This window comes from Salmo trutta, chromosome 1 (genome assembly GCF_901001165.1).
Source record: "Salmo trutta chromosome 1, fSalTru1.1, whole genome shotgun sequence".
NCBI classification, from domain to species: Eukaryota; Metazoa; Chordata; class Actinopteri; order Salmoniformes; family Salmonidae; genus Salmo; species Salmo trutta.
In genome coordinates this window covers 56448341-56460568 of record NC_042957.1, presented here as the reverse complement: position 1 = coordinate 56460568, position 12228 = coordinate 56448341, and the positions used below count along the sequence as shown (strand labels likewise).

The following is a 12228-nucleotide window of genomic DNA, read 5'->3' as shown; positions in this document are numbered from 1 at the left end:
AGTCTGATAAGTAACGGGATGACTGGAGTACAAAGAATCCAATGCTTGCATTTCACAGACTATTTGCATGAGGTTCAGTAAGCGGGTGAGCATCAGTGGTGTCGTTATTCCTATTTGAATATGATGACAGCATAAACAATAGCAGTGGGAAGATCTGGAAAGTTTTGCCTTCAAATACTACCTTCCAATAGTGGATCATGAACTGGTGTGACCCAGGGTGAGTGACAGGATGCCTCCCACGTGGGTGTTTAACTTACTCACTACCCTTTGACTTTTAATCCAAGAGACGACAGCAATGTGAATCTATTGTCTTGATGCTCTGAACAGGAGCCAGGGATGTTGGAAAATGCCTGGTGCCCAGGGCCCTCAGGTTTAATTTAATCTCCATACTACAATAAGGCTTGTGTAGTGTATTACTGCTGTAGTTTAACCTAAGCATCCAATCAGTCCCTCCGCCTGCCAAACCCCTACATTGAACACAGTAAAAAATATGCTCCAGTGGTGTCAAAAACACAGGCCCCAGGAAGTATGACATGGGAAGTTCAGTGTTATTTCACTGTGTGTGTCAATGTCGCTAGATGTCTGAAGGAGAATACAAATATGTATTTCTCTGCACACACACCCACACCTATGAATGGATAAACTGACGCGCACACACACACACCGAGCTAAGCGGAGAGATAAACTGTACGTTGCATCTTAGCAAACAAACAATTAATAATTTATGTAAACACTTAATCATGCAATAATACACATGTGAATTGCATTAAGATCTATAAAAAATGTGTTTCCATGTTTTCAAAGCCAGCAAGTCCCTTAGTGGAAAATTTGACAGACAATTGATAATTTAATGGATCCTCAAATGGTGGGATAGGGACCCTGGGAGATTGTCTGACACATTTTTGGAGAAGACAGGTTTTGGTAAATGCTCGTGAAGTTCCCTGGCTATCCGGGACAACGTCATCAAATATGGCTGTTATATATTCATGCTGCTCACTTACATAATGCCTCTAGACCTGATGAGACTTCTTACAGTACATGACATCCTTAGACTACAATGAATTCCATGGACTGAGGATGGAGAGCACTTAATGTTCCCAGTCCGCTGTTTTGTTAAGTGTCCGTCAGTGGAAAGGCTGCCTGCATGTGACGCAACATAGTCAGAAAGTGGCCAGATTGGTTGGAAGTGTTTAAGGGCTAAAAATAACAGAACACAAAAGCAGACAGTCCAACAGACCAAGGGTAATGCAATGTGTACATTTTCACCGGGCAGCAAACCCCTGTATGTAGCAAGGACCCAAGGCTGTGCTTAAAGACGCCAAGCCATCAGCTTCCTCTTGAAATGAAGCTTGTTCATGGCACCCAGAGGGACAGGAACTTGGCATTGTACACGCATGGGAGCCTGATGTGTCAATATAGGTATTTATTTGTGATTCCTGTCTAATTCATGGCCAAACACTGCATGTCCCAGTCCCTACAGGTTGTCAGATGCAAAGCCAGATAATGGGCAATTCATTGCTATACATTTTTAGACAGATGAATTTAGCCATCAAAAGGTTTGTTGAACCACAAGATGAAAAAATAACTATATGCGACCATCTATGGACCACACCAAATGGTTTCTCTTTATTTGTAGAATTGCATTTTTATTTAAAAATAAAATAAAATTAAAAAAAAGAGGCAAAAAAACCCAGTATCAATAGGGAAGAGAAGGCAAGATACACTTAAATAAGAAAAGTTCCATGTTGGGAAGGAGATGTGGGGTTGATGGGACGGGTTGGATTATGTACATGGTTTCTCACTGCAGGATTGACGGGCCCCACAAAGGGGCTCAAAGCAGCAGGTCGGAGACACTGAAACACCAGAGAGAAAGGCACTATCCAGAGAGAACAAAGAAACTAAACACACACAGAAAAAAAACACACCAGACCAGAAATCAAATGCTTAACATAAAAAGTGCTTGACACGCCACAGAGAAAAACAACATTGGTCAAGCTGATCTCTCAACTTTTAGCATAAAAGACACTTCATTTTCTCAAACTGTTTATCATGCCATCATGTGATTATCCAACTCACTACTTGTTATGTGTGAGTCTAACAAGGAGGGGACTGTTAATATATGTGTGTGTGTGTTTGAAGCATATTTTTCATACATCTCTCTATATCATTTTATATTGACACCATTACTAATTCAGCACTTCTCGGAAATCCCTTGCAGTTGTGTAGTTCAGTTCTCCGACCTTGCTTCCCTCATGTCAATGTCTATGGACTCAGTCAGCTACATTCACGGCCCAAGAGTAAAATGGCTGCAATAAATACATTGGCTTCAAAAGGTGGCTGGCCTTTTACAGGGTTTCATAATACAACAGCTCATGCAGCATACATGGCTCTACTCGCTGCTCGGCGTTAGCTTCCTGACACGATTGGTTTTGTTAAAAAATAATAGATTATTCTCTCATTTATTAGACAAGGAAATTATTTCATGTTTTAAATATCATGCCATTATATCTGAGAGCCCTCAAATAATCCAGGAAAAATTATACTGACAATTATACTGACAATTCAGTTTATCCCAGAGCTACTAGGTCTATTCCAGACTAACATTTTTTAAACATAATTTACAAATGGAAAAAACAACACAATTTGTGATGACTGGTAAAACACATACAAATATATATAATATATATTCTTAAAAAATGGATTCTCTCTATACTGTAGGTGATTTATTTATACAGCCCTGGGCTGATGTACAATGCTCACATGCCAATGATCTTGGACTTGGTAACTTGCTGCAGACAACATCCTTATTTTTTTATAATTTTTTCAATCATTTTTTAAAATATTTGTACATGTATTTTTATTTAAAACAGCGTTAGGATTTATTGGTATTTCATTTAGGTGATTAAAACATGCAGCAAAAAAAGGAAAAGAAAGGCAGAATGTAAAGATGTAGAGGAGAGGACAGAAGCAGCTGTGGGAGTCTAGGTATAGAATCATTCTCATTATCTTCACTTTTGGTGCACTTTGCTTAGTTTCTCTGTGTTTTTTCCTCAATGACAGTTCAGTTCTGACTGAAGCGTTCACTATGAAGGTGAACATTCTCAGTGTTAACAGTTGGCTTTGCTCAGCTGCCACCGACAAGGTGATGCTGTCGACAGAACTACTCCTCCATTTTCATTTCTTGTTGCATTCTCCCTCTCTGTTCCTGATGTCTTGTTGATGGGCTGACAGGGGGTATGGGGTGGTTGTTGATGTTTGTGTGTTTGTTTACATGTTCCGGTTGACTGGTGTGACGTAGTTGCGGGGGAACATGCCCGTCAGCCCGTGGCATCCTCCCTTCCACCAGTTAGGGTCAGAGTTGTCCAGGACCTGGATAAAGTCTCCGCGTCGGAAGCCCAGCTCGCCATCCTCCTGGGGGTCAAAGTCAAAGAGCGCCTGTACATATGTGGGATGCTGTGGGCAGAGAGAGAGAAAAAGAGCAAAACAAATCCATGAGTCCCAGACATGTTAACACAGTCTGACAAAAGGACAAAGCCTCGGTTCTTCTCTGATTTTGTTTTCTGAACCAACCGTGACTCGTTGGTGAACTGAGCCAATGCCATGACATCCAAAGGTTAGGCAGGCAGGATGAGGGACTGAGTCAGCAACTCTGGAGCCAATCAGTCTCCCTCAAAGCTATTATTTTACACTAATAACCTAGTTTGTCGTTGTGACCATTAAGTCTCCTACAAAGCCACACTGGTAAAGAGCCAGAGATGAAGGTTAAGGGGGATGTGTTCTCACCTGGGGGACCTGCTCAATGTCACGCAGGAAGATCTGCTGGTTGCGGGATACAGAGGTGGAGCGGTGGTAGTCCACCAGCTCGTTAAGCGAGTTGAACTTCACCACCCACAGGAAGTACTTTCCTGCCCCATCACGCAGGACTTTGAAGTGCTGAACGTCATTTCCAAACCTGAGGAGAAGGGGGACAGAGGAAGAGAACCATGGGTAGCTGGCCAGCAGCAGACAGTCAACAGACACAGAACTGCTGAAACAGGACAGAGAAAAGAGATCCCAACGGCCAAAGGAAATACATGTGGACATGTTCTCTTAGCAACACATTAGGAAGACAAACTGTCTCTATAACAGTGTGAACACAGGTCATGACCCCATGGATGGTAACGCTGCAGACGGAGATAAACCAGCCTCTTCCACAGCCATCAGGGGGATTAGTCTCTACTGAGACAAACTCCTTGTTCTGTACTCAGAAGGCAATAGACGGGTGGAGTCACATAGTGATCACTTTAATTATCTTGAATTGGCTATCTAATTTACATAGACACTACAGCAACATGACAGTGAGGGCTGCTGAATTGAGCCTTTTTAAGTAAAGCAGAGTGGAAACAGACATGGGGAAATCAAAGAGTTTGCGTCAGTGTTGTGCAAGCTGGAAAGAGAGCTGAAATCCTGCTGTAAAATGAATGTCAGTGAGCTGGAGTTAATGTTCATAGACACCAGGGGGCAGCACAGAACACTGTAGTGTATTTAAACACAGGAAGAGAAAGAAGAGAAACATAGCAGATGTTTGTGTCTGTTATCCAATACATTGTACGGTGCAGAGAAGTCCCTCGCCCCAACATATGAAGAGCAGGGCTTCTAAACCTTTCGTGTGTGTGTTCACTTACTTGACAGAGAGGGAGAAGTCCCCTGGCGCACTCTCACTCTCTCGGATGAGGAAGGCCCCGTCGTGCCTCTGTTTGTTCAACATCTCCTCTGCCTTGGCACGGGGGATCTTGCCAAAGAACCACCTGGAGGGACAGCACAACACACACACACACACACACACACACACACACACACACACACACACACACACACACACACACACACACACACACACACACACAGGGTCAGGGGAGAGAACACAGCCGGACCAGCATGAAGCAAACAAATAGACATCTGCTCCCTCACGATCAGGGACGACACATGGTCATCTCCCACTGTTTATAGTCCTGAGAGATTATACAGTATTTCAGATAAAGCCTCTGCCCCAGTCAACCGATTAATACTGCAGGTAGGAGAACCAGAACCGTGGGCGTTGTGTACAGTGGGGGCACAGGGGTTGAGGAGTGGGGATTGCATGCTGTGCTGTTGAAGCAGAGCCCATCTCACTCCCAGCCAGGTCTGTGATAGCAGCCCTGGTTGGGCCAATGGCAGCTGTAGCAGCAGGGGGCAAAAAGAGAGCAAGAGAGAGAAAGCGCTCTCTCCGGTTAATTATTAACCAGAGCAGCCAGAGAGATGACATCTTGGCTCCTTTGCATGAAAGTGAAAATCAATAATAAAATGACCAAGACCTAATCCTCTTTGCATTTGTGCCCTCTATCGGCCGGCCCCAGCCTACAGTTCCCTGTCTGATGAAGGTGCCGGCAGAGCAATTAAAGCAGGCACGGAAAAAGCAGCCAGGCCATGTGGAGCCAGACTGGTTGCGTGTCTCACACACACACACACACACACACACACACACACACACACACACACACACACACACACACACACACACACACACACACACACACACAGAGATATAAATGCCACTATGGAAAAGCAATCTAAAGCTATTTTGACTGACTTTAGCAGGCTCCCAAATTTGTTATTACTTACACAACTTCAACACAAGGATGGTCCAAAAGTTCCATATTTCATGGTCTGGTCTGTGAATATATACCGGGAGATGAAACGCAGAGGCACATCAACATCTAGCGTTGGCTGAAACTACTGCACTGCATGTGGGTAGTTGCCATATCGCCAAAACAAAAGTGAACAAATTACTATTTCAAAAATGAAAGTAAAAAAAAGATATAGTTGCAAAAAAGTATATCTAAACAATTCTAAATGTTCTGTGACCACTTATTTTAAATTTGTATCCAATTTAATGAAACATTTCATGCATTAGTGCCTTGAATTTGTCCTCTGGTGTGACATAAGTAATACTTATATGATGGTTTAATGATTCTCAAATAGACAAAATAATTTTTTGCTAATTATCAGTTACTTTGTTTTTAAATCAGTAATCATAGTATTGAAAAACACATTTACTTGTATAATGATGATAACCAAGTGTCTCCCCATTACATTTTGAGTAAAATTGTAATTTGACAAAAACCTACAGTGGGGGAAAAAAGTATTTGATCCCCTGCTGATTTTGTACGTTTGCCCACTTACAAAGAAATGATCAGTCTATAATTTTAATAGTAGGTTTATTTGAACAGTGAGAGACAGAATAACAACAAAAAAATCCAGAAAAACGCATGTCAAAAATGTTATAAAATGGCCGGTTTGGAGCGAGCAGTCGCACTTTACTTCGCTCCACAGGTAATATTACACTTCATTACATTACAACGGTTTGATTTGTTTGATCTGAGCAATTTTTCTTAGCTAGCTACATAGCCGTCTTTGTATCATGGATAATTGTGTAGTTTAGAGTAATTAGAGTATTATCGAGGTTAGCTATTTTCGTCCTAACGTAGTCAACACTGCTAGCTAGCTAGTCAACACTGCTAGCTAGCCAACTAGCTAACTTCTACCGACTAGCAGCACTGTAGAAACTATTACATTACAACGGAACGACTTGATTAGTTTAGTGTTAGTGAGCTAGCTACATAGTTGTCTTTGCTGTCTTTGTATCTAAGATAATTGTGTAGTTTAGAGTAATTATCGAGGTTAGCTAGCCAGCCGCGACGCGACGCCTTGTCCAGACTCCAGACTTAGTCAACACACCTAGTCATCAAACCCACTGCTAGCTAGCCAACCGTTACCGACTAGCAGCGCTGTAGATACTAATACATTACAACGGAACGATTTGACTAGTGCAGTGTTAGCTAGCTAGCTACATAGTTGTCTTTGTCATAGCTTGATAATTGTGTAGTTTAGTAATTATCGAGGTTAGCTAGCCAGCTATTTCCGTCCCCCACGACGCCATTTTTCCAAAAGTAGCCAACTATTACCGACGAGCAGCACTGTAGAAACTAAATACATTACAAAGGAACGTCTTGATTAGTGTTATGTTAGCTAGCTACAAAGTTGCTTTTGTATCATGACAAGGTGTAGTACTGAAACTATCGAGGTTACCTAGCCAGCTACACGTTCTAACAAAGTCAACAACGCAGCCACTGCTAGCTAGCCTACTCCGCCAGCCAGCAGTACTGTATCATTTGTCATTTTAGTCAATAAGATTTTTGCAACGTAAGCTTAACTTTCTGAACATTCGAGACGTGTAGTCCACTTGTCATTCCAATCTCCTTTGCATTAGCGTAGCCTCTTTTTATTTATTTATTTTTATTTTATTTCACCTTTATTTAACCAGGTAGGCAAGTTGAGAACAAGTTCTCATTTACAATTGCGACCTGACCAAGATAAAGCAAAGCAGTTCGACAACATACAAAAACAGAGTTACACATGGAGTAAAACAACATACAATCAATGATGCAGTAGAAAAAAATAAGACTATATACAATGTGAGCAAATGATGTGAGATAAGGGAGGTAAAGGCAAAAAAATGCCATGGTGGCAAAGTAAATAAAGTATGGCAAGAAAAACACTGGAATGGTAGATTTGTAGTTTGAAGAAAGTTAAAAGTTAAAATATAAATAATATGGTGCAAAGGAGCAAAATAAATAAATACAGTAGGGGAAGAGGTAGTAGTTTGGGCTAAATTAAAGATGGGCTATGTACAGGTGCAGAGATCTGTGAGCTGCTCTGACAGCTGGTGCTTAAAGCTAGTGAGGGAGATAAGTGTTTCCAGTTTTAGAGATTTTTGTAGTTCGTTCCAGTCATTGGCAGCTGAGAACTGGAAGGAGAGACGACCAAAGGAGGAGTTGGCTTTAGGGGTGACCAGAGAGATATACCTGCTGGAGCGCGTGCTACAGGTGGGTGCTGCTATGGTGACCAGTGAGCGGAGATAAGGGGGGACTTTACCTAGCAGGGTCTTGTAGATGACCTGGAGCCAATGTGTTTGGCGACGATTATGAAGTGAAGGCCAGCCAACGAGAGCATACAGGTCGCAGTGGTGGGTTGTATATGGGGCTTTGGTGACAAAACGGATGGCACTGTGATAGACTGCATCCAGCTTGTTGAGTAGGGTATTGGAGGCTATTTTGTAAATGACATCGCCGAAGTCGAGGATTGGTAGGATGGTCAGTTTTACGAGGGTATGTTTGGCAGCATGAGTGAAGGATGCTTTGTTGCGAAATAGGAAGCCAATTCTAGATTTCACTTTGGATTGGAGATGATTGATGTGAGTCTGGAAGGAGAGTTTACAGTCTAACCAGACACCTAGGTATTTGTAGTTGTCCACAAATTCTAAGTTAGAACCGTCCAGAGAAGTTATGCTAGATGGGCGGGCAGGTGCAGGCAGCGATCGGTTGAAGAGCATGCATTTAGTTTTACTTGTGTTTAGGAGCAGTTGGAGACCACGGAAGGAGAGTTGAATGGCATTGAAGCTCGTCTGGAGGGTTGTTAACACAGTGTCCAAAGAAGGGCCAGAAGTATACAGAATGGTGTCGTCTGCGTAGAGGTGGATCAGAGATTCACCAGCAGCAAGAGCGACATCATTTATGTATACAGAGAAAAGAGTTGGCCCAAGAATTGAACCCTGTGGTACCCCCATAGAGACTGCCAGAGGTCCAGACAGTAGGCCCTCCGATTTGACACACTGAACTCTGTCAGAGAAGTAGTTGGTGAACCAGGCGACGCAATCGTTTGAGAAACCAAGGCTACTAAGTCTGCCGATGAGGATGTGGTGATTAACAGAGTCAAAAGCTTTGGCCAGGTCAATGAATACGGCAGCACAGTATTGTTTCTTATCGATGGCGGTTACGATGTCGTTTAGGACCTTGAGCGTGGCTGAGGTGCACCCATGACCAGCTCTGAAACCAGATTGCATAGCGGAGAGGGTGCGGTGGGATTCGAAATAGTCGGTAATCTGTTTGTTGACTTGGCTTTCGAAGACCTTAGAAAGGCAGGGTAGGATGGATATAGGTCTCTTCTGTAGCTTGTCAACTATGTGTCTGTCTATCCCTGTTCTCTCCCCTCTGCACAGGCCATACAAACGCTTCACACCGCGTGGCCGCTTGTTACGGATACAAGTGTGTATCCTGTGTTTCTTTTCTCTCCTTCTCCTCCCCAATCAGTCATCAACCAGTCCCCAATCAGAAGACACCTGCTCCCCTTTCCTCACCCAATCACAGCCCCTTTCCCTTGGTTTAAAAACCCAGTCAGTTTTCTCCCCAGCTCATTATCTGGCAAGCTCATTCTCAATCTGAGATCAATCTTTGTGTTCATTCTCGCAATCTCTCTCTCTGTGTGTGTGTCTCTCTCGCTATCTCTGTATTGATCTCTTTTGTTTTTGCAACTGCATGTCACATTTGTCCGGTAATCCTGTGAGTATTGTTTTGTTGTTTGATTGTTTGTTTGGTGGGAAAAGGGGGTACCAAGACAAGTCGCCCATGGGCATACATTACCCGTAGGAATACTGTGTCTAAGTACCCTAGTTAGAACTGGGCGGACCACCCTCTGTATTTTTGGTTAGTTAGCTAACTGTTCTTGAAATAGGCTAGTCTAGCTTAGGGGTGTTTTTGGCTTATTGTTTCTTTGCTTGGGTCCAGCTCAGCCCCTTTTCTCACACCCCATTACCGTGTGTTTATAAATAAACCATTAGAGTTTGACGGTAGATTGTAGTTGTCTGTAGTTATCGGTTCTCACTGTTTCTTATCACTATTAATATTTGCATGATTTATGTTACGGTCTCGTTGCCATCCCCCCTAGACTGCAGGGCAAAAGGGGTTCGTAACACCGCTGCCACTCTAACCTGGTGGTCCCAGCGCGCACGACCCACGTGGAGTTCCAGGTCTCCGGCAGCCTGTGGAACTGCTGGTCTGCGGCCAACAAGGCTGAGTTCATCTCAGCCTATGCTACCCTCCAGTCCCTAGACTTCCTGGCGCTGCCGGAAACATGGATTACCACAGATAACACTGCTACTCCTACTGCTCTCTCCTCGTCTGCCCACGTGTTCTCGCATACCCCTAGAGCATCGAGCCAGCGGGGTGGTGGCACTGGAATCCTCATCTCTCCCAAGTGGACATTCTCTCTTTCTCCCCTGACCCATCTGTCTATCTCCTCATTTGAATTCCATGCTGTCACAGTTACCAGCCCTTTCAAGCTTAACATCCTTATCATTTATCGCCCTCCAGGTTCCCTTGGAGAGTTCATCAATGAGCTTGACGCCTTGATAAGTTCCTTTCCTGAGGATGGCTCACCTCTCACAGTTCTGGGTGACTTTAACCTCCCCACGTCTACCTTTGACTCATTCCTCTCTGCCTCCTCCTTTCCACTCCTCTCCTCTTTTGACCTCACCCTCTCACCTTCCCCCTACTCACAAGGCAGGCAATACGCTTGACCTCATCTTTACTAGATGCTGTTCTTCCACTAATCTCATTGCAACTCCCCTCCAAGTCTCCGACCACTACCTTGTATCCTTTTCCCTCTCGCTCTCATCCAACACTTCTCACTCTGCCCCTACTCGGATGGTATTGCGCCGTCCCAACCTTCGCTCTCTCTCTCCCGCTACTCTCTCCTCTTCCATCCTATCATCTCTTCCCTCTGCTCAAACCTTCTCCAACCTATCTCCTGATTCTGCCTCCTTAACCCTCCTCTCCTCCCTTTCTGCATCCTTTGATTTTCTCTGTCCCCTATCCTCCAGTCTGGCTCGGTCCTCCCCTCCTGCTCCGTGGCTCGACGACTCACTGCGAGCTCACAGAACAGGGCTCCGGGCAGCCGAGCGGAAATGGAGGAAAACTCGCCTCCCTGCGGACCTGGCATCCTTTCACTCCCTCCTCTCTACATTCTCCTCTTCTGTCTCTGCTGCTAAAGCCACTTTCTACCACTCTAAATTCCAAGCATCTGCCTCTAACCCTAGGAAGCTCTTTGCTACCTTCTCCTCCCTCCTGAATCCTCCTCCCTCTCTGCGGATGACTTCGTCAACCATTTTGAAAAGAAGGCTGACGATATCCGATCCTCGTTTGCTAAGTCAAACGACACCGCTGGTCCTGCTCACACTGCCCTACCCTGTGCTTTGACCTCTTTCTCCCCTCTCTCTCCAGATGAAATCTCGCGTCTTGTGACGGCCGGCCGCCCAACAACCTGCCCACTTGACCCTATCCCCTCCTCTCTTCTCCAGACCATTTCCGGAGACCTTCTCCCCTACCTCACCTCGCTCATCAACTCATCCTTGACCGCTGGCTACGTCCCTTCCGTCTTCAAGAGAGCGAGAGTTGCACCCCTTCTGAAAAAACCTACACTCGATCCCTCCGATGTCAACAACTACAGACCAGTATCCCTTCTTTCTTTTCTCTCCAAAACTCTTGAACGTGCCGTCCTTGGCCAGCTCTCCTGCTATATCTCTCAGAATGACCTTCTTGATCCTAATCAGTCAGGTTTCAAGACTGGGCATTCAACTGAGACTGCTCTTCTCTGTGTCACGGAGGCTCTCCGCACTGCTAAAGCTAACTCTCTCTCCTCTGCTCTCATCCTTCTAGACCTATCTGCTGCCTTTGATACTGTGAACCATCAGATCCTCCTCTCCACCCTCTCCGAGTTGGGCATCTCCGGCGCGGCCCACGCTTGGATTGCGTCCTACCTGACAGGTCGCTCCTACCAGGTGGCGTGGCGAGAATCTGTCTCCGCACCACGCGCTCTCACCACTGGTGTCCCCCAGGGCTCTGTTCTAGGCCCTCTCCTATTCTCGCTATACACCAAGTCACTTGGCTCTGTCATATCCTCACATGGTCTCTCCTATCATTGCTATGCAGACGACACACAATTAATCTTCTCCTTTCCCCTTTCTGATAACCAGGCGGCGAATCGCATCTCTGCATGTCTGGCAGACATATCGGTGTGGATGACGGATCACCACCTCAAGCTGAACCTCGGCAAGACGGAGCTGCTCTTCCTCCCGGGGAAGGACTGCCCGTTCCATGATCTCGCCATCACGGTTGACAACTCCCTTGTGTCCTCCTCCAAGAGTGCTAAGAACCTTGGCGTGATCCTGGACAACACCCTGTCGTTCTCCACTAACATCAAGGCGGTGACCCGATCCTGTAGGTTCATGCTCTACAACATTCGCAGAGTACGACCCTGCCTCACACAGGAAGCGGCGCAGGTCCTAATCCAGGCACTTGTCATCTCCCGTCTGGA

The 12228-nt window shown here is 45.0% G+C and overlaps 1 protein-coding gene across 1 annotated transcript in view; it reads right to left on the bottom strand.

Annotated features, from left to right (window-relative positions):
* Positions 1-1600: 1600 nt before the first annotated feature.
* Positions 1601-12228, bottom strand: part of grb2b (growth factor receptor-bound protein 2b) — a 46537-nt gene continuing 35909 nt past the window's right edge. Inside the window, exons 4-6 of the mRNA XM_029765676.1 lie at positions 4665-4787; positions 3784-3952; positions 1601-3453 (exon numbers count right to left, since the gene is read on the bottom strand). Coding sequence (XP_029621536.1) covers positions 3268-3453; positions 3784-3952; positions 4665-4787 — 478 coding nt within the window. The 3' untranslated portion in view covers positions 1601-3267. The remainder of the gene's footprint in view (positions 3454-3783; positions 3953-4664; positions 4788-12228) is intronic.